Source organism: Prunus persica, chromosome G1 (assembly GCF_000346465.2).
Source record: "Prunus persica cultivar Lovell chromosome G1, Prunus_persica_NCBIv2, whole genome shotgun sequence".
Lineage (NCBI taxonomy): Eukaryota > Viridiplantae > Streptophyta > Magnoliopsida > Rosales > Rosaceae > Prunus > Prunus persica.
In genome coordinates this window covers 15947339-15970072 of record NC_034009.1, presented here as the reverse complement: position 1 = coordinate 15970072, position 22734 = coordinate 15947339, and the positions used below count along the sequence as shown (strand labels likewise).

The following is a 22734-nucleotide window of genomic DNA, read 5'->3' as shown; positions in this document are numbered from 1 at the left end:
AGGCTTCCCACCTCCATGGAGCAGATCTTTCGATAGGATGACACTCAAGAACTTCTTCCTAAAGTCAATTCTGGCCGCTGCTTCCTCTGGTTCCTTTTCAAACAGCCGGTATCTTGGCTGAAACCAAGGATATGTTCTTCTGACCACCACTTGCCATTGAGCAGCAGATCTCTTGGTGCAATGCCTAAAGAACATCAGGTACTCTTCGATGGAACGCTTGGGCACTTCTGCCGACATCAGAGGAAGGGCCAGAACCTGATCTTCAGACAGAATTATGTCTGGAAACCTCAGTTCTAGGAAGTAAACCTATAGCCAGATCTGGATCATCCAGAATGCGCCGGGAGCAAACAGGTTCAAGGGATTCTCCAGGGTGGCAGTGTGCAGATTTTTGAACAGATGGGCCAGAACTATGGGTCCAAGCCCCACATCAGTGTGGTTGTGCAGAGCCTCTGCTAGATGCCTGTACTCGAGCAGAACTGCTGAGGAACGGTTGGGGAAGATGAATCTATTCAGCCAATACAAAAGGAACAACATGTGCTATTGCTCCTTGTCCTTCTCTGCATTGAGTTTTTTCAAATAGTTGGAGAAGGAGCAGTTCTAGTTGATTGTGGCTGGAGAGATAGTAAATGGTTTGGACAGTTTCTCTTGGTTCTTTCTCCTGTGATAGTCACCCACTGCATCTACAAGTCATCCATGGTGTCTGAACCCAAAAATTTGAGCCATATCGAGCAGAGTTGGAGCCATCTGGCCTACATAAAAGTCAAACGTGTTGCTGGAAGAATTCCAGAAGCAGAGAGCAGCAGCCAGAAGACTCTCATCCCTGTTTATCGACTGCTTGGACAAAAGTATGAGATCCATATCTTAGGAGGAGTCTGTCAATCCAGTCTGCCCACTTGATTGGATTGTTCCTCACTATGCTCAAAGGAAACGAGCGGCTCAGGTTCTTCCTAACCTAAGAATGGGATGCCAAGGCAGAAGGGCTTTGAAAACAAAGAGGAGCTTCGGCGTGATCTTTGAACAACTCTGCCATTTCAGCAGGTACATGACCAAACCAGTGAGGGCCTAGCACCAAGGTGTTTTCGAAAAGGTGAAGGACATTTTCGTCCAGGTTCGTTTGGGCCAAAGGATGGAGCTTGCTCCGAACCTCAATGGCGTGCTTATCAACACCAGCCCTAGTAACGTAGATAGGAGGAACATAAGAGGAAGACTGAGCACGAGTTTTTGGAGAAGACATGTCCAGAATTTTTCGAGCTGAAACAAAGAAAATAGTAAGGAAGGCAGGGGCTGGTGAAAGAGAAGAGTGAAAATTCTGGGGAAAACTAAGAGAATCAAGGTCTGAGGAAGTTAGGTTTTCGAATGAACAGGAACTATTGAGTTTTAAATTTCTTAAAAAGAGCTCAAAATCATGGGAAGAGAAGATGAGACGCCACCTGATAATGACCAGCTAGTCACTAGCTAGTAAATGCCCACTTCCCCACGAAGTCTAGTTCGTAGTAGGTAGACGTGGTCTAACAAAAATTGGCGTGCGCAAATTAATGGCCAAGTCATTTAAGTCTGGAACCGTTCCAAACGATTCAGACTTAAGGGGCATTGCTTGGGCCTAAATTTGGCACACCCAGTCCAAATATCAAAAGCCCATGTCAAAATTGGACAGCCACTAGCAATCCCTAAATGAATGGGCAAAAAATACACACTCAGCCCAACACTGGAAGCCCAGACTAACGAAGCAATCTCAGGACCCAAGCAGATTGGGCTTTGCATTGAAATTGAATTCAAAAGCCCAAATCCAAGAAGGACCAGCCCATAATCTGTCATTTGGGCTTCGAAAAAAGGAAAATCAGCCCACAATTTCAAAACTCAAACTGGGCTTAGCATGATTAAAAGACAAGAAAGGCCCAAAATTCGAGGCAAACTCATGTGACTGCCTGAACTTTGAAAAGTCAGCAATTTCAACTGGGATTGATAAGGAGTTAATAAGGGCAGGTTTGAGAAAGACATCTCTGAAAATCTCTGCTACCAGAAGATCAAAATCCATTATATATATATATATATACTCAAAGAAAAATCTGCTCCAAAGAAAGGCACCATTTTCAAGAGATAAGCAGACTGCGTTTGGGAGATAAGCAGGAAGTAGGAAGCAGGGAGTTGTTCAAAATGGAAAATCAAACTAACTGTCACAGTTGAGCTCTTACAAAAAGTAGTTGGAATTAAAGAAGGGGTAGGTTTTCTTTCAAGAAAAACAGGGAAGTGATTGCTTTAGAAACTAACTATTGAGGGCTTATCTGCCAGAAATTGATAGAACCCCTTTTTCTTTGCATTTAAACATGAGAGATCTTTTGAGAAATTTTGCCCCCCATTATTAAAACAATTAGAAGCACCACTCCAAATCATTTCTTATAAATATATGAGAGGGTGAACAGAGTAAAGGACAATCAATCAAACAACCAAAAATAAGTCAAAAGACAAAAACTCAAGAAAGAAGCCAACTACAAATTAGTTTCAGACTTAGAGAAAAGTCATTTAAAACGAGATTTCTCTCATTGCAAATTTGGTTCAGCAAAAGCCAAAACAAGCAGAGCCTGGGTTTTTACAAATATAAAAACCTCAACAAATTTATGGAGAGCCCTGATCAAGCAGAACAAGTATCACAGTGCAGTTTCAGCTCAGTAATCCTTGAGTTCAGCCACTTCTGCCCCCTTCAGACTGAAGAGGCCGCAATTCTGTCTGTTCAAAAAGCCTTCCAGGGCTTGAAATTGATTAAAGCTCTGCCAAACCTAAATGTTGGTATCGATTTACAGCTGAAACTTGACACTTGAAGTTGCTGATAGTCCAGTCCAGCACAGGTATATCCAGTACAGCCCAGATCAGAAGCATCTACCTAGGCAGAAATGGAAGTTCAGCATTCTTTTTGTCTTTCTAGAGTTGGTTTTTCCCTTTTGAGTTTTGTAAAAGGTAGTTCTGCTTAAAAACAGTTCATTTTCTCATAATTTATTATGGCCAGAACTATGAATATTGTATTGTGAAAAATTGTGAAGTCCTCACCAGTCTGAGGCAAGAAAAGGACTTACTTGAGAGATATTCCTCACCCAAATTCACATTCGCTTGATTAGAAATCAGTAACTTGGGGCCCAAGTTATCTATTTTCGAAGTCTGCTAGGATTTTTCATTATTAACAGTGGCACGCTCGCACACTAAAGAAAGTTGACTTGTTGACCAGGCAATGGGGAACTTTACCCTACCATCACAGAAACAAACACGAAACGGGTGAACACCTTGAACCTCTTGATGTAGTCTCGGAGGAATTTATCGGACTTCTTATGTAGCTTGAACAGATGGTCAAGGTTATTCTTGATCGTCCGATAAAAAGTGTATTCTTTGGTGAAGACGTAAGCTAGCTCCTTAAAGTTGCTGATCGGCCCGGATGGTAGGGTACAGAACCAATCTTGGCCGCTCCTTGCTAACTCATGACAAACACTTTGCACATTAGCGCGTCGTCGGTCTTATAAAGGATCATAATACTTTTGAAGTGTTTCAGATGACTCTCGAGATCGGAATCCCCTTTGAAATGTGTGAACGAAGGCGTTGAGAATTCCTTTGGGGGAGCAGCCTGCTCAATTTTGACGGTGAACAGTGAGAAGTTTGCTTGGTCCACCTCCCTGCGCAGAGCATTTTCGAAACCTTCTCCGATCTTCAAATCTCGAAGCTGGTTATTCACAAGCTTCTTGACATCCTATGCGCACATGGCTTGTGGGTCACGTAGGTGAGCTTCACGATTTGGGCGACGCTGGTTGACTTCTTGGTTGGCTCGCAAGGGTCGACCTTCTCGGTTGTCCCGCCTAGGCAGTATGTTGGTGCACTATGCTTGCGAGGGATTCCCTGTAGCTTGTCGACAGGAATTAGTTCTTTGGAGTGGGTAGTAAAGCGCCTTTCTTCACAATCCTCATTGTGAGAGTCGTCAGGTTGATCTCATTAAGGGCCTAGCCTTTCATGAACATTTTCCTGCATGCCCAAGCGAGCGTGGATGTCAAGTTACGGTCCCAGCCTTTCATGCGCGTTGGTCCTTGAACTCAAATCTAGATAGAAGACTTTGTCTGCTCTGAGTATGGCTTGCAGATGCTTGTGACATGTCAGCAAGCTGATCGCGTTGTTGTCCCTCTCCTTGTCTGCTTACTTCTGCTCGACCTGCTTGGGACTTATCGAATTGCCCACCGACTCATTCGTCCATCCTTCTCTCTTCGTCCTATTGTCCAAGGTCAAGGTTTTGAGCCAAGTTTATTTAGTTGAGGAGCTACCTCACAAAGTGGTTTTGGTCGTCCATTCTCTGAGTTAGTTGGTCAACTCTCAGATTGAGGTCAAATTAACTTCGTGAACTAGGATGAGAGAATTGTGTGGAGCCCAATTGTACGCGTGCTAGGGTTTCGTTAAAGGTGTACACAGGAGCGTACGTCGAGTGCAGAGGCAATGCAGGGAATGATTGAAGTTGCTCCAAGATTGGGCCAAAGTCGGTGATAGCAGTAAGTCCACCATGTTCGGTGGCGACGCCATGATGGTGGGCTTTAGATCCAATCGTGAGGCCGCCGAAGATTGCTAGATCTCGTTGCAAGGTGGTGTGGCGGCAAGGGCATGACGGTGGATTCGTAAGGGTGCACAGTTGTGCCGACCGTTGGGCCTTGCGAAGTAGAACTGGTCGTGGGGCTGTATAATAGTGGCAGGGCCCGATGGGGTTGTCCGACAACAAGGTTTTGCTGCTAGTTTATGGATGCGTGAGGTGGTGGAGCCACCACTTCGATCGTGGGATCGTGGGAAGAGTGGTTTTGGGCCATCGCGGATTAAGCCATTGCGACGGTCTTGCTCCTAGTGCGCTTGCTTCCAACCTTGGTTATTTGGAAGGTTTCAGTGGATTGGAAAATAGGACGAACGGATTCCTTGAGCACGGGTGGAGTACAACTTGTGCTCTTAATGAAAGCACTAAATGTTTGTGCAAATAATCTCGCGGGAGAATATTCACTTTGTAAATCTTCAACCTTCAATTTTCCTTCTCTGTCTTCCTCGATTCATATACAAAAGAACGAAGTAAATAGACCACACCCGGGAGGGGTGGCGGGGGGGAAGGGGGTGTTGGCCAAAGGCTCTCCGATGCCTAAGTTAGTTCGATTGAATCTAGGTGAAACAATAGCACAAAAATTTCTTTAGGGTGAGAACCGGGTGGCCGGAGCTGTGTGTGGTGGCCAGAGCCGTGTATGTAATATATGGAGAGAGGAGAGATGTGTGGCCAACGGCGGTGGTGGCGTCGCCAGTGGCTAGGGAGAGAGAGATGGAGAGTTTTCTTGTGTTTTCCAAGTAGGTTTAGATGTACCTTGAATGATAAATGAAGTCATCTATTTATAGAAGCCTCGGAGGCAAGGGTTTCGTAGAGAATATAACTCTTATTAGGAAGGAGTTTATTCTTTCCCCAAATTGTGGAGATTGAGTCCATTAGGGATTTGATTGGGATCCAAATATCCTAATTTGATGATGATTATATCTCCTTATTAGGATAATATCTAAATTAATGATATCTTATTAAATAAAGATAATATCCTATAATTAAGATATTATCCCAAATTAATTAATTGGCCAAATAAATTGGTTCAATTAATTAATTTAAGCGATATTCTTCTTTTCCACAAGCCGTGCTATAATTGGAGACAAAAATATTTGCTCCCACAATCGCAATACCAACTGTGCTACCAAAAGTGGAGTTAAGGATGTACATGAGCAATTTTTACACTTATAGGATAAAAGTGTGAATTGGGCACAAGTTCAAGGACTAAATGGAACCAAACGATTGAACAAATTCGGTATAGCGGGTTTGAACAATTGGACCCCTATAGTCAGTGTTGAGTTGAAATATTTGGGATATTTTCTTTTGGGCGATCATCACCCTTTGTTTTAAGCACAGAATTTATTTAATGATGTGTGGAAAAAATTGTGGAAATTGGGGCATCAAATTCCCGAATTTAATTTTTACCAAAATAATTTTCATAGTGTCATTTACAAAATTCGACATATATAAATCCAAATACTTAAATATTTAATTGCCTGAAATTGAAATGATGGAAATCTAAATTCCATCATTTTAGAATTCTATGTAATTTTCAATGGGTGCTGCTATTTTCACCCACGAATCCTATTTCCCCACCCACTATATTTTTAAAATTTTAAAGACAAATTTACCCATTTGTGAAAAGACTTCTAAGAACTTGGAGAAAAGGATTAAAAATCAAAACAATTGCCTCAACCTTAAAATTAAAAAAGTTAAAAAAATCCAAAGCACAAATATCAATCGTCAAATTTCTCGCTTCCCAAGTACATGCGCCTTCAATTTTGTTTTTTGCTTTGGTCAGAGCCTTCAGCTTCTTATAAAAAAACTGAGAACAGCCAGCAGCTTTTAACTACGGGCGATTCTTGAAATTTCCTATCTCATATTATTGCACCTTCTCTACCATCCTCTATTCCAAGATCTGATTTGTTTTCAACATAAGTTATGTTCATAACTTGTGAAAATGAGAGAATCATATCCTAGCATTAATTCATCCCATTGGCATTTGATTAAAGAATAAAAGTTTCTTCAATTGCCCGATTTTTCCTCATTTTCATATCATTGGCATTTGATTAAAAGAAATATAAATCACCCGTAAATAGTGAGAAGTTCAATTGTTTGTGAAATTAAAGAGCAAGAAAGAGTGAGATTTTAGTGGTTTATAAACACAAAGATTCAGACCATTTGTTTTGAAAGTCAAATTTATACTATTTGTTCTCAGTTTTTAATATGGTTTTCATAGCTCTTGGAAGAAAGATTTGAAAAAACTAAGAACAAATAATTCGAATTCATTGTATATTAGGCCAGTTTGATATTGTTGTGTTGTGAAAATAATCACTATCAGATTTGCTGTGAGAGAAATCAGCTATGAGAGAAAGTAATTTGGCATTTAATAAACTTTTTGTTAAAAGTGTTGTTGGTATTGATTCCCGCATAATTATAAAATAATTTTCGCATAATCATTAAACCCAACACCTCTTCCAAACTGATTCCTGCATAATCAGGAAATGAAAGCACCTCATTAGTTGATTTCCCTTATAACTTTCTCTCACAACAATTTTTAATAATAAGTGATTTTCTCATAGTTTACCAAACGGGATAGGCTTCCCAAATTTTTTTAAAAATCACTTATTACCCCAAATAAGTAAATGCCAAATCGACAGTTTGACATTGCTGTGCTGTGAAAATAATCGCTGCCAAATTTGCTGTGAGAGAAATCAACTGTGAGAGAAAGCAATTTGGCGTTTGGTAAACTTTTTGTTAAAAGTGTTGTTGGTACTAATTCCTATATAATCAGAAAATAATTGTTGCATAATTATTAAACCTAGCACCTCTTTGAAACTGATTCCTGCATAATCAGAAAATGAAAGTACCTCATTAGCTGCTTTCCCTTATAGCTTTCTCTCACATCAATTTTTTACAATAAGTGATTTTCTCATAGTTTACCAAACGAGCTATGCTTCCCAAATTTTTTTTAAAATCACTTATCACTTCAAATAAGTAATGTCAAACTGGCACAAGTATGAGGCAATTTATTTATATTTAATTGTGATATGCCAACTTTTCAGCCATTAGATTAAATTTAAATGACATTACTAGTTAGCAGACCTTTTTAACTTAAAAAGAATTTGCTTGAATTAATAATTAAAGGGTGTTTAAAGAATAATAGTGAGTAGAAAGATATGATTGTGTTTTTTCAAATTTACAGAGTGGGTGGGAAGATAATATGATAGAGAAACAGAACATTTGGGTAAAAATAGCAGCTCTCTTTTCAATTCCTTCTTCCGAACGGTTCAGAAATTCAGACGCTCAACAACAATCAATTTCTTGGCATCCAAACATACAAAATTTACAAAAACAAAGTCCCTCCCAATCCATCCGCGTCTATATCATATACCACCACCTACACCAACAAACTGACGTCGCCTCACACTGAGCCCTCAATTTTTAATCAAAGACAGAGAGAGAGGAATTGCGGCAATGTGGGTCTCAAATATCGAGAACTTGAGATGGCCCGCCATAATCTTGGGCATTGCCAATGCCGTGGTTTTCGTTCTCGGCTGCTTCTTTGTCTTCTGGGCTCTTCCTTCCTGTAATCGCCACATCCTCATTCCTCTGATGGTTGTTTCTTTCATGGCAACCGTCAGAATTGGCATCATGGTTAACACTGGCATCGCCCAAGAAGCCACCGCCATGACCATTCTTGAGCATTCCCCGGCGGTTAGCCCTGCCGCCGTTGACACTGCTTTCCGCCACCAGACACGGGTATTTCACCATTTTTTCCCCTTTGATTGAATGCTTGATTTATTTATTCTTTTTTGATTGCCGAGAAAATGAAACTAAGGATTTTGAGATGTTGTGCTGATTACTCTTGAAGGGATAGTATACAGTCGGAGATTTGATACATGCTTTGCCACTTGTTTATTATGTGTTATGCGAATGATTAGAAATATGGTGTTTATTGAGTGATTAAGAATGATTGTTCACTTTGAAGATATGGGGTACGGAAGTTTTTTTTGCAATGATGTACAATGTTTAGCTTCGTTGCAAGGACATAGAAACTTAAGGAGGAGGATAGATACATAAACTATCATTGGCATGCTATTTTCCAAAAGAGAACTAGTCACCTTATCAACTGAGTATTAGCAGTTTTGTCGAATATGGGTTGGACGAAGTTAGTCACTGCATAGCAGGGTTTTACATATATACATGCCTAATCCTTGTTCTCTATCTAATGAGGATAGAGAGTGTCTCAACAGAATTATGAAGAGGAAGAGTTTTTGGTAGCAATTAATGGAAATAAGGTTCTTGGACCAGATGGTTTCATTATGAAAATCTTACAAACTAGATGGGATGTGAGTTAGGAAGGGTGCTATATCGGATTATTATACTTTTTCTTCACTTGTTTATGTTTAATATATTGACTATGAAGCATTATTATGTCAAGGATAATTTAGTTTCCTATTCATATTTGTCTGGTGGTTACTTATCTAAAAAAGAAAAGAAAACTCTTTATTGGTGGTAGGTGAATGCTGAAGTCAGTTCTATTGTATAATGAGTATTTGTGTTGGAGGAAGTGTTCTTCGTGTTCACATCACTGTGTCCAAGCAAGTTCTTATGAATGAACATGCCTTCAAGTACACTTTTTGTGGGTTTCTCTTTGTCAAAGAATGGCAATTAAATGAGAATCTGTTAGTGGGGGGGATTGTAGCTCAAGGCTAGAGTTTGAGTCCCACCATGTCCTTGTGTGTCTCCCCTATAACAGAAGAGAAAAAACAAGATGGTCCTGTCATGTCACTGAAGATGTGAATAATAGTGACTAGGGGAAGGAGAGAACATTGAGCTGTCACGTAACTATTTAAAAAGTCTCAACAACTTGGACATGCTTTGAACCTTCTTTTTCTGGATCCTCTTTACGTGCAATGATATTGACAACCTCTTCTGGAGGCATATTAGCATTTCAGCCAGTAAAATCCTTATGAATCTGAATGTGGTGTGACTGGAAATCAGGCATATGGCCAAAAACTCAAATGTAACAGAATTTTTGGTAATTTTTTAAGACCAAAAACAAAAGTTATCGAAGAATGAAATCTGCCGTAGGTTTGATTTATACAGCAGAAACAGAACAATTAAAAAATGGAAGATGGACAAACAATACAATTATTTGTGAGGGGTTTTTTCAGAATTTGCAAATTTGAATATGGGGCTGCAAACCAGCTAAAGATAAATTGTAAAACCACAAATCTGCTACTTGTTTATAAGTTATATGCATGATTTGAGTAATTATGGGGGTTGAATTTGTAATAGTGAAACTTTTTTGGGGCCCATTCCGAAAGATGTTAAACTTACATCACCTTCTGCCTCCTTGGGAGTGAATTGTGTGTGCCGTCATATTTTTATTGTGGTACTCCAATATATGAATTGCATTTTACTGTTTCCCTCTCTATGTATGCGTTTTTTTTGTCAATAAATTTGTAATAAACTTATTGTATCAGAATGCTTGTATTTACAGTGAAAAAGTACTTTCTAATGAACAGGTTAGGTATAAAAAGTGGCTTTGGTGGACTCGATTTGCTACCGTTGTTACGGTTCTGCAATTTGCTGGTGCTTCTTACCTTCTGTACAATATGGCTAGTTTTATGTCTCACAATGAAACAACAAACCATTGTATTTTAGGTAAGGTGTGTTTCTTCTTTTGTTTATCCATGTTTAAGACATTCCCTTTACTTCTTTTTGTCAAATGACAAGGATTTCCAATTTAAGGAGATACACAAAAAATTAAGAATGATAAATTGGTATAACATAAGCATTGTGAACATGTGGTGCCTTTTGCCCAAACAAAATCATACATTATATTGCAGTTTATTTCGTATACAGTTATTCTTGACAGAATGAGCTCCTAGGTTTTCACTTTTTCTTTGTTTAGCAGATTTCTCCCTAATCAGTAATTTATCTTTGACCTCAGCTCTTTTTTTATTTTTTTACAAACATCACCTTGTTTTCCTTATGGTTGGTTGTATTGATCTGGACATAAACCATTAGTTTCTTTAAATCAGACCTAATACATTGTTGCAGAGTTTATACGCTTAAGAGAGGAAAAAATTAGTTTAAAGAGAAAATAAAACAGAAATATATTGGTTGTTTGCATCATGGATTTGGGTAAAAATATTTAGGGCTATAGAATTAGTTTCTGTATGTTGCAACTGTAATGACGAGGGTGGCTGGCTGTGGTGTAGAGAAAAACATATATATTATTGGTCAGCATCAACAGTATGAGGATATTTTGTTAAATAAAATAAATTTATAAGAATACACCTAGTCAGGGAGAACATAATGAATCTTACCCCTCAAAGCACTGTTACATCAAAGCATGTATGTAAAGTTGCTGAAAATGACCATAGAAAGCGATTGGGTCCATTCCTGTGATATTCCTCAAAAACCTTCACAAGTACAGAGTATTGGATGCTGATACTCCCACTACACAGATATTAATCGATGGGTATCTGAAACTCTAAATGCATATTGCTTGTGGCATCTTTGAATTTAGGATACTTCACCAACATGCCATTGTTACAGTCAAGATATATGAAGAAACCATGTAGGAAATCACAAATCTTTCACTTGATGAACCAGCACTAGAAGCCATATCATTTTAAATGCTATGACAATGCGAGCAATGGGAGTGATGACGAAAGAATTTAAATGTGAGATGGGGTTCTTAATTTTTAAACTTTTCATGTTTTACTTTGCATGGTATGATGAGAGATGAACACAATGCATGAACTTAGAAAATACACAAAGTCATAAAAGTCTTCTTGCCTTTTACCATATGGGCAATGTTAAAGTGATAGGAATCTGATTTCATGTGGAATATCACAAGTGTGGCAATGCTTGTAATGCAGGGACGGCTTCGAGCAATATTCCATGGAAGAAACATTTAATGGGCTTTTTTGTAATCACGGTGTGTTTTGCGGCATTGCTACAGTGTTTTACAGGAACTGATATTTTAAAATGGAGATCATTTTATGCAACCCAAGATGATGCATGGAAGGCTCATTACCGGGAGGTATTTGATCATGGCATTCGTGAGGCTTTGTGCTGTATGGGGCGAGTCAAATACTTGTAGGTCCTGCATTTTGGTTTACGTACAGGATACAGAACACAAGGACAGTGACATGCATATCGTTATATATATCTATTTATACTTTTTAATTTTTCTGGTCTCATCTTATTTATCCAGGAGTGTATTGGAAGAAGATGAGGTTTTCTCAGTAGCTCGATTACTAGGTGATCTTGTTGCCTATCGTGCAGCCGGCACAGGACATCTGGAACTCATGGCAGGTTTTGTCTGAACTTGTGAAGTTTCATATTGTGAATGACCAAGTTGTTTGTACCTGACATTTTCTAGTTATGCATGCATATATTTTGTGATTTTACGTCTCCAATGTTCACACTGCGAGAGTATAATCTAGGGATTATTCTAATGCTTATTTCGTATTAATTTAGCTAAATTTTGACTTAGAATTTTCTTGACTTTCGGTGGCTTCCAAGTGCTACCATATACGTGCCACTCAATGCACAGAATCAAACAGTGGAACAGATAAAAAGAGAATTTTCAGAACTATAACGTGAGAAATTTTAGAAATCTTTAATCCAAGTCCCGAAACCATAAGATTAGACTAAGCACAATTATTTTTCGCCTTTGAATTGGGTCCCTCATGCACTGATTTGTTTACCTGTTTCTATGGATGGACTGTATATGTGTATGCATATATTTTTGTTAAATGTTTCTATTGAGTATAATAACTACTAACATTTTCTCAAAGTTAAAAGTACCGTGATTTTCATGCTACTTGTCTGTTGTACACGAAGTTTTCTATTTTGGGAGAACATTTGCCAAATATCTATTAAACAAGACCAGTGATGAATATAATATTGTGCAGAAGAAAAATAATTAATGTATTTGGGAAACATATACATTATCCAAATGCAACACAATTTACTTTTTCACATCAAGATACCTTACCAGAATGTAAAGCGTTTTCTTTTCACATTATGATAATTTTCCTGTCTCATAAATACATTATCCTTGGATTTTTTCCCGTGGGTTAAAAACAAGGCAGATCTCTGGAGGGAGAGAGTAATTGGTTTCTGCTATTTTAAGCCAATGCAATTTGATAATGACCTGGAACTAAAAGTCTTGTGGGTTTTGTTTTTACATATAAGTATTACATTATTAGAGGCCTCAAACAACACAGGCCAAAAGTGTATAGGTCATAATTTTTAGTTTGATGTAAAAGATTATACATTATGCGGATTGTTAAACAAGACAGGTCTTCGTTCAGATCTTAAGCTGGGATCAGTTGATAACATAAGCATGATGCATGTTCTGATTTTTAATTGGAACCAATAAACTTTATTAAAAACAGATATAGTACAAACTACAAAGCAATGTGGAAGAGAAGTCCATCAGGAACTGAAAACAAGGACAACAAAGAACCACTAGACCAGCCTAAGGACAGATCAAACTCACACTGTTAGACCAGAAAAAAAAAAATCAATCCAAAATAATTAAAATAAAAGGAACATCCTTAAACCGTTTAGACGAAGAAGCCTAGAGAGAAGCAAAGAATTTAATCATGTCCCACAATGAGTCCACCTTTCCTCTCCATCACAAAATTTCTTCTACTTGTTTCAATTGTGGATTTGCACAGTACACACCAATGAGGAGATAATGAAAAATATGACCCTTATTTAAGACACTGAAAATAAATTATGTAAATAAATGTAGAATTTTTGACATATTTGGCAACGATGTTGGAGTATTATCTATATCTTATATTTCTATTACATCTAATTCATGTTAAGAGGCATATGACTATATTCATGGTCGAAGAGTTAATGGTTAAGGCAAATGTTATAAGTTGTTAAACATGGGTGCAATCCTCTGTAGTTATACTTTTAATGTCCGTGCAAGCAACAAGATTGTGCAGGTCAAGATACCAATATATGAAAAAAGAGCGTATGGCCCTACCTAGACTACAAGACAAGCCAGTCATTGATACTATTGAGTTTATCTGCTGGCATCAAGTTGTGCAATGTATAGTGCAACACCCATAATCCAGCAAAAAGTTACATTGCACAACAACTGTTAAAGTAGCTAGCAAGCCATTAGAGTAGAGTTTAGAGCAAGCCATTGACTTTCAGTTTTGGCATTTCTCTTTTGTAGTGTTTAGGGAGCCAAAGATAATATTTGGAGTTGCTCAGCTCTTTAATCTGCTAGTATAATTAAGGTCTCTGGCTTCATTGGTGTTCTGCAGCTTAATTGCAGCTTTAACACGGTACAGTTGGGAGAGCAGTAAGATGTTTGTTGAACCATTAGTGGCTTTTGTGGGTATCTCATCGGCCTAGTAGAAGATAAAGTAGTTAGACTTGGTTGTCCAGGACTTGCAATAACTCTATCATCAGGCTGTTGTTACCTTTATTTACATCATAGTTTCACTTGTTAATGCATCCATAGTTGATTTATACCTGAAGTTACTCGTTCCCAGTTTCATCTTTCATGTCTCTTGTTTTGCATGCATGACACTGTGTGTACAATATATTGTCCAGGTCTAGCCCTTTTGCGGAACCAGGGGCAGTCACCAAAATCCTTTGAAGAGTGCATGGAGACACCTGAAGAAAAGATCAGGGAGGCTGCAGATCTTCATAAGTTTGCAGAAGCTGCCTACACGGTATTATGACAAAGTATTTTCTTAAGTACGCATTTCTTTTTCTTTTTTTTGACTTTATTATTCACTTTTTATATTTATAAGCACTGCATCCTGCAGGGTCCATTGCTTGATTTTGGAAGAAATCCTTTCTTATTTCCTTGTGTGTGGCTCAATAGGCAAGGGATTTTGACCCCATGGGCTCGTAACAGGTCATTAATCCATCGGGTATCTTACTCATGCACATGTAATAATGTATACTGCGTTTTTTGGCTAATATAATTATAGACATTGTTAAACTTGAGTTAATCACAATTTCTTTTCTTTTTAAAAATAAATATTTGTTTTTGCAATGTTGTAGACATTTACTGCCATATTTGGTAATTATTTTTCCTCTTCCTTCGTAGGCGACCCGTACTTGATGGTGATAATTGGTTGCGAGGTCATGCAGCAGCTTTTCTAAAATATGTTAAACTATCCCCCGAGGTGCTTAGGAAAGGGCGTGTTAACCAGGTGAGTTATCCTGATAGCATTGCTTACTCTAATGCCTCACAACACTCCAACAGTCCTCTTCAGTTGAGGGTTCTCTCAAATAGTGTTATTTGAGGGATGGGGCGCTCAACCGTTCGATCTGTTTTAGTGTTATGCGTGTGTGTGTGTTATTTGATTGATACACTTATACATTGAATCGTTTTAAACCTACATTTTATTTATTTATTATGTCTAGTTATTTCAAATCCTTTAAAATGCATCATATGCAGTGAGTTTTATGGTTCTTCCAAGTTCCAACCAATCCTATGCAGTAACAACCATTTCATACCAATGTGGCCCCATATGCCTCTTGACAGAGACAAAATATCACATGCTAAGGAAACAGAGTTCAAATTTATAATATGCCTAGTCTTTTCTAAAGAAAATATTAATAGTGAGTTCCATGCAAAGAATGTTCCATCATTATGAACTTCAAATGAAGGATTGTGGGAGATAAAGCATGCTTATATTCTAAAGAATCTTTTATATATATTTTCTGTCTCAGGCAAAGTGTAAAGCTGCATACTTTGTTCTTGTTCTGCATCATCTAAGATCTGTGGTGATTGCTGTTCGGGGAACTGAGACCCCAGAAGATCTAATAACTGATAGTTTATGTAGGGAATGTGCTCTTTCTGTTGAAGATTTGGATGGATTGATAAAGTATGTCTTCCTCTCTCTCTCTCTCTCTCTCTCTCTCTCTCTCTCTCTCTCTCTCTCTCTCTCTGTATCTGTATCTGTATCTGTATCTGTGTGGTTATGTTTATGTGTGTTTGTGGTCTGATAATTTGCTCCTTACTAGAGTCTCAAAACGTTATGATTGACTTTAAACTGTAAACTACAGTGGTGAAAGTCTGTAGATGGAATAAATAAATAAATAAAGAATAAATAAAGAAAGTAGAAAAATAAAAGATGTAGATGAAACTAATGAAGCAATAACGTTTCCCTGGTTGTGGACCTCTGGTTTTGTCCGTTTATATCACTAACTTGTGTTTACTGCATTTTTCCCACACCATAGGCACTGTATTTGTATTTGGCACTCAGATTTTCATTTATTTTTTGTTTTGTTTGCAGTAGCCCTAATATTCATGCTGAAGTGAGACAATCCGTGATTTCATCTTTCCCGCACCATGGGCACTCTGGTATTGTTGAGGCTGCAAGGGATCTCTTCATGCAAATTGAAGTTAGTCCTAGAGATGATGGTAAATAGATGACTTTTTTGTTGTCTCTCTCCTTCAAACTCGTTGGTCTCTGTGATGCTGATCCGTCCTAACAGATTCCTTTGGAATCTGTTTTGGTATACTCACATCCAACTTCTATTATCCTTTATTGATTTGACATCAATTTACCCCTTTAAGAATGTTGTCTTGGAGTTCTTTATTCTTTTGTCTTACAGCATAATGTATTTGTGTCTTAAATTAGTTACTTGTATGTTTGATAAAATAAAAAAAGTAATGATATTAGTATCGACTGGAGCAGTGGGATAAGAAGTTTCCTGATAGACTTGACCACAATAAGCTCTAAACAATTTCATCTCTAATCAGCTTTTATTATAAACTACAGGCATTTCAAAATTTGGCAATTCAATGCATTTCAAATCTAGGCCCTCTTATGACATACTAGAATTTTTAATTGTCACTAGTTATGTAGATTGGATCTTTTGTGTGCCAAAAAAAACTGAAGTTTAAAGATATATTTATCATATATGTATATAAACAGATAAATGTTCTAGACCATTGGTTAGGTAGACTCTTCCTTGTTTCTGTGGTCCACATTCAGTCTGGAAACATAAGCATTTGTCTGGCAATAAAAGTCTGACAAGAGAACTTACCCTATATAAAACCTTGTAACATTTTATTTTAATCTTTCTCCTTAAACTTTTTAGGAACTATGTTCCACCGATGCCGATACAGGATAAAGACACTGTAGCATACAATGATAGAATAACTCTCCACAAACTTGGATATGAAATAAAATGTTATAAATTTTTTATTTCAAGAAGGTGCAAGAGTGGACATTCTTAGACTTTGACAAGTGCGAATTTCCACTATCCTGGACACGTCCCACTGCAGTTCAATGATTGAAACCATCCATCTAGGTCCGTCCTAAAGGATTATCCATGCAAAAGAATTAGTCAAAAACCGTTTGATCATCAATAGTATGCAGACAAATACAGTTTGTGGGATAAAATATTATTGATGATGATGGCAATCAAATGGCTACATGATTTTTTATTTGACTGATCTTTTGCAGAAATGATCCATAAAAGATGACCTAGAACATAGATGATTCCGATCATTGGACTGCAGATAGGATGTTGGACAGCTGCAGTTTTCATAGTTTGCAGACGTCCACAGTTGATCCTTGGTGTATATTTACATACACTATTTTTTTTGCTGCCCTTCTCTTCTTCTCTGGGATACAACCACAAAAATCCGAGCTCCTCTGTTACTATTTGTTGCAGCAAGTAAAAAAGAGCTTTTACTTTCTGACTCTTCTTCTTCTATTTGTGTTTTTTTTTCTTTTCATATTGACCTTTATGTTCTAAAAATTACAAACAGTTCCGCTATTCTTAAAGCATTTACAAAATAACCCATTTCCACAGTCTCAGTCACATGTCCTTGCCGTCTCTGAAAGTCAAAGTTCCTAAAAGTGGACTGATACTTATTTGAACTATTGAATACATATCCATATCTTAAGTGTTCAAAGAATATGTGCTTCATTGTTCAGGAGTTTCTGTAAATTGAATTAGGGCAAAAGATAAACTCACTTACCACCGAAATGTTGGAGTTGCAGAATCTGGTTCAAATGGCCTTCTTTCTTCTTTGCTGGGAGTTGGATGCGAGTGTGAAGGGTATAGCATTCGCATAGTGGGGCATTCCCTAGGAGGTGCGATTGCCACATTGATTGGACTCAGAGTATGGAATTTCTTACTTGAAAGTAATGTGATTGTTTGATATACTTTCTAGTTCATGGTTGAAGGATTTGAAAATACATGTACGTAAGCTGTAAGTACAAGTGTTGGCATGTAATCATGTTTGTCTTGTGAATTTCACTTGCAGACAGAATTTGCAATTAGTAATCTGACCATGTGTTTCAATATATTTTATGCACTTCTAGCTCTCATCTAGGAAATTTGGTTTTATTGAGTTGTATTAACTTGTGATTTTTTGCCTTGGTTCATGATTGCTATATGAGCATCAGTATGTAATGGGTATAAAATTAATAAAAACTTATGAGTAGATTATAGATTATCTACCATTCTTGTATTCCTTCTGAAAATTCTTCTTTTAATGGAATCTCCTGCTCACTCGAAGTTATGTGGAAATTTACACCTAATTTTGATCAAGGACCCCTTTCCCTCAAGGTTGATGGAAGCTCACATAAACTGAGAAAAATACACAAGCTGATGCAATTAGAGTATCTATACCAATCATTTTTGTTTTGCTTGTTTAATTTTCAATTTTATCCATTTTGAATTTGATGAAGGTACTTTCTTCATTTTTATTCTCTATATATTTGTGTGTAGCTATACCACCGATACCCAAATTTGCATGTCTATACATATGGGGCCCTTCCATGTGTGGACTCGGTTGTAGCAAATGCATGTTCTGAATTTGTTACAAGGTAATTGTGCTTGTCACTAACGCTACTGATAGTATAGAAAGAAGAAAAACAAAAACTGTAACTTGTTTTCATATTTTTATCTTTTTTACTATGTACATCTGAAGTGCTTGACCTCTCTGCAGCATTGTATACAACAATGAATTCTCCTCACGCCTATCAGTTGGATCAATCATGCGGCTTCGAGCAGCTGCAATTACAGCAATGTCACAAGATTCAGAAACTGATACAGCTATGATACTAAGGCTTGCACGCCATTTTCTCCATGTAAGCAAGTACCAGCAAAATGGGACCGAGGTAAAGGATTCAGCTTCAGATGTCACTTCTAGGGCAATCACAGAAGAAAAACTAAACGATCACATCTATGAGAGTGAGTATCGGGTTAATATTAAAGGTAGCCACTTTTTTAGTTTCCTGAAGTTAAATGTTTGCTGAAAACGCCCATCATGACTTCTACTATCATATCATCATGGGTGTGTGAGGGTTGTGACACAGTGGCCGAAGGATCTTCACAGATATTCCTTTTCTATTGCAGTGTGCAATGATGAGGATCAAGATTTAATCTTGTGGGATGATGCTGACATGGAGGACAGAGTTATTCAAAGTGATCATGATGAATTCACCAACCCCTTTTCCAATGATGTCATGTCAAATCATGACCCTGTGTCTCAATTTATGGTAAGTGTCCCAAGATCGGAAAGTTTGACATCTAGGGATCCCCCAGAGATGTATCTGCCAGGGCTTGTGATTCATATAGTACCGCAACCAAGAAGCTTCGATATGCCTCAGTGTAGAGGCTGCGCAGTCCAAGAGAAGACGCAATGTCATAAGGCTTATATTGCAAACAGAGAAAGCTTCAAAGATATTATTGTGTCACCATCAATGTTTCTCGACCATCTTCCTTGGAGGTATCAAAATACAGTTGCCCTTCGATTATTCTTCCTCTTTGACTTCTAATTGGCCAAGAAGTTGTCTTATGTTCTTGTTTGATTCTATTTTTTAGATGTCACGATGCAATGAAACAGTTATTGCAAGCTCAAAGATCCCAGGTCCAAAGTTTGCAAGTTCGAAGCTCCCAGCTTGTTCCTAATCAACCTGAGAGTGTGTGATATATGTACGCTGAGATTCACATATGGATTCCTGTGTGAACACTTCAGTATATGCTCCCTTTTTTCTGTGGTGGAACTAACGTGGTTATAGCTTGACCACCGTCACAAAGCTGCGTGTGTCATCAGAATTATCTATGTGAACTGCTGTTCATGACCCATCTCAATGGCACTCGGAAAATAGCATGTTATCCATTAAGATTTCTTATGTGTGTAATTCTAGCTTCATCTTCAAAATCTTGTGATGGTATATGATTTCAGATAAATATTTTGCAGTTCGAAGCAGCTTGATTTAGACTTTGGCTGCACAAACTCATTCTTTCCTGGGTCTTTGTCATTAAGCTGCTAGTTTAACAGCTTAATGGCACAGGAGGTGTACTGTTTATAAAATGTGATCCCAGAATTCAGTTTTGTTACATTAATGATAATGCACTGTTTCACCTCAGCATATGCTTTGCTACTTTTGTGATGACAGAATATGTCTACAATCTTCTAACAAGTGCACTTTATTACATTGTCATTATTTAATGTGCCAAAAAGAATCTCTAACATCAATTATGGGCTAGTTTGAGAGTGATTCTAATTGCAGTGTAAGCCAGGAGATGTGATTATTGTCCCCTTGGAAGGAATAAGGGCTCGTTTGGTACACAGGACTGTCTTGGCATGGATTATGCTTAGGGACTGGCTTGGCTTGGTCTAAGTTGGATAACACTTATCCTACGTTTGGTATATGTTTGGACTAGGACTAGAATTTTTTTATTTTTTCAAAAATATCTATATATATGTATATATGCATTTTATAATATATAAAATATATATGTATATATACATACATATAATATATATATAGGTGTATATATGTATATTATAATATACATGGGTATAATACATATACATATATTTATATATATGTATGTATATTATAATATATAATATATATATGGGTATGTTATAATAATAATAATAATAATAATAATAATAATAATAATATACATGTATATACGTGTATATACATATATTATATATGTATGTATATATACATATACATTATATATATATTATAAAATACATATGTAAATATAATATATGTATAATATATGTATAATATATGTATATATATTATATATTATAATATACATATATATACGTATATACATGTATATAATATATGTGTATATAGGTGTATCTATATATTATAATATATATACATATAGTATAAATATATAATGTATATGTGTATATACGTGTGTATATGTATATTATAATACATACATGGGTATAATATATATACACATATATGTATATATACTTATATATATTACATATATACATGTATGCTATTATTATAATATTAATATGTATGTGTATATGGGTATATTATAATAATAATATACGTGTATATATCTATATGTATTTATATATTATATATGTATATATGTGTATATATACGTGTATATATGTACATTAATATGTAATATAATATATACTAGCTTCTCTGCACGCGCTTCCGCGCATGCGAGAGGTTTTTTTTAAAAAAAATTTAAATTTATTTTAGAATTAAAAAAGATAATGGATATTTGTGTTCCATAAAAATAGGATCTATTATCTGAATTTTTTTTTAATTTTAATTTTTTTAATACGAAAAATTATGAATTTATCATATTATCCTCATTTAATTAATAATTTCAATTCTTAATGTTTGCATTAACCAATGGTATTTTCTGGTATTTTAAATGTTTCACCATTCTATGCCTTTTGCTTTATATATATAGATATATAGATTACATATATACATGTATACATGTATGCTATTATTATAATATTAATATGTATGTGTATATGAGTATATTATAATAGTAATATATGTGTATATTTCTATATGTATTTATATATATATTATATATGTATATATGTGTTTATATATATACATGTATATGTGTATATACATGTATATACGTACATTATAGTATATGTGTATGTAATAATAATAATAATAATAATAATAATAATAATAATAATAATAATAATAATAATAATAATAATAATAGTAATATATGTTATTGGTATTACAATATAATATATGCATCTTATACATTGGTGAACATAGGACTAGCTAATCCTCCCTTTCTACATGGGCTTAGTAGTCTCCTCCTAATGAGGTATTTTTAGTGGGCCCGGTATTAGCAATCCCATCTAAGACTAGAATTAAATGAAACAAACATGGTATTAAATTTAGTCCAAGCCAAGACTGTGTACCAAACGACCCCTAAAAGTGTACGTAAAACAGGACGGGATTGAAGCAGGCAGGGGTATGCTTTGTCATTTGTTAGATATCTCTCACATGCTTTGTCATTTGTCATTCGTAATTTGTAATATTGCCTGTAGTCCTCGTATTATACATGAATTTAGCATTTTCATGTTTAATATTCATATTATAACGTATGTATGTATTTTTCAATAATACATCTGTTTTTTGTACATGTCTTAAAGACTCAGTAAAATACACGCTTTTAAAAATGCAAACATACAATACGCACGTACGTACATATTTTTCATGTTTAATACACGTATTTTTTTACAAAAATTTTCAATAACACACACAATTCACGTATTATACACATAATTTTTACATATTATTGAATAAAAATAATATATATTAAAAAAATTAAATATATTATATTAAAATATTATATAATGGCCGAACATTTCAGTTGTAATTTGTCAAAATTTTGGATAATAAAACACGTACGTATTTTATTCGTATTTTTTCCATTCCGTATTTTACTAACCATGAAAGAATGTGAGAGGCTATGATTACTAATTACTTGTTGTAACAAAAATGCAAGAAGGTGATTTTGCAATCTCTTTGCCAACCAAAACACAATTCAAACAAAGATTTATGGGTATGGTAGTAAGAGAAGTGTTGTTTGAAAAGTGAAGCAATTACCAAGAACACTCAAACTCAGTATGCAATTCTCTATGACAAATAATGTGTGTAGTAACAGAATTTAGTAGCACTCGAGAGAATGAGTTAGATTAAAGACAAACATTCCCACACATAATTAAAAAAAATTAAATTAAATTAAACTCTAATATCGATATGTGAAATTTCTCTCTCTTCAATACATGCTTTGGAGAAATGCAGGGGACGAGGAAGAAGGGGCTGTTAGGGAGGGGGATAGGA

The 22734-nt window shown here is 36.1% G+C and overlaps 1 protein-coding gene across 3 annotated transcripts; it reads left to right on the top strand.

Annotated features, from left to right (window-relative positions):
* LOC18790400 (sn1-specific diacylglycerol lipase beta) lies at positions 7823-19995 on the top strand. 3 transcript variants are annotated; one of them, XM_007225607.2, is made up of 14 exons: positions 7823-8347; positions 10120-10258; positions 11485-11704; positions 11823-11923; positions 14195-14316; positions 14413-14504; positions 14700-14805; positions 15329-15483; positions 15895-16022; positions 17617-17738; positions 18350-18447; positions 18570-18814; positions 18980-19352; positions 19448-19995. In XM_007225607.2, the coding sequence occupies exons 1-14, from the start codon at positions 8063-8065 to the stop codon at positions 19551-19553; spliced, it is 2292 nt and encodes a 763-aa protein (XP_007225669.1). In that variant the 5' UTR covers positions 7823-8062; the 3' UTR covers positions 19554-19995. The 3 variants fall into 3 exon arrangements, with proteins under 3 accessions (XP_007225669.1, XP_020417799.1, XP_020418516.1); XM_020562210.1 differs by having other exon boundaries at positions 18570-18838; XM_020562927.1 differs by lacking the exon at positions 7823-8347 and having other exon boundaries at positions 10147-10258; positions 11568-11704; positions 18570-18838.

What these genes read in the sequence shown, in the direction of transcription:
- LOC18790400 (XM_020562210.1), top strand. Translation starts at nt 8,063, where the DNA reads ATGTGGGTCTCAAATATCGAGAACTTGAGATGGCCCGCCATAATCTTG. An exon ending in TTGCAGAAGCTGCCTACACG is followed by an intron (nt 14,317 to 14,412) that starts GTATTATGACAA and finishes TGCATCCTGCAG; the next exon opens with GGTCCATTGCTTGATTTTGG. An exon ending in ACCCCATGGGCTCGTAACAG is followed by an intron (nt 14,505 to 14,699) that starts GTCATTAATCCA and finishes CTTCCTTCGTAG; the next exon opens with GCGACCCGTACTTGATGGTG.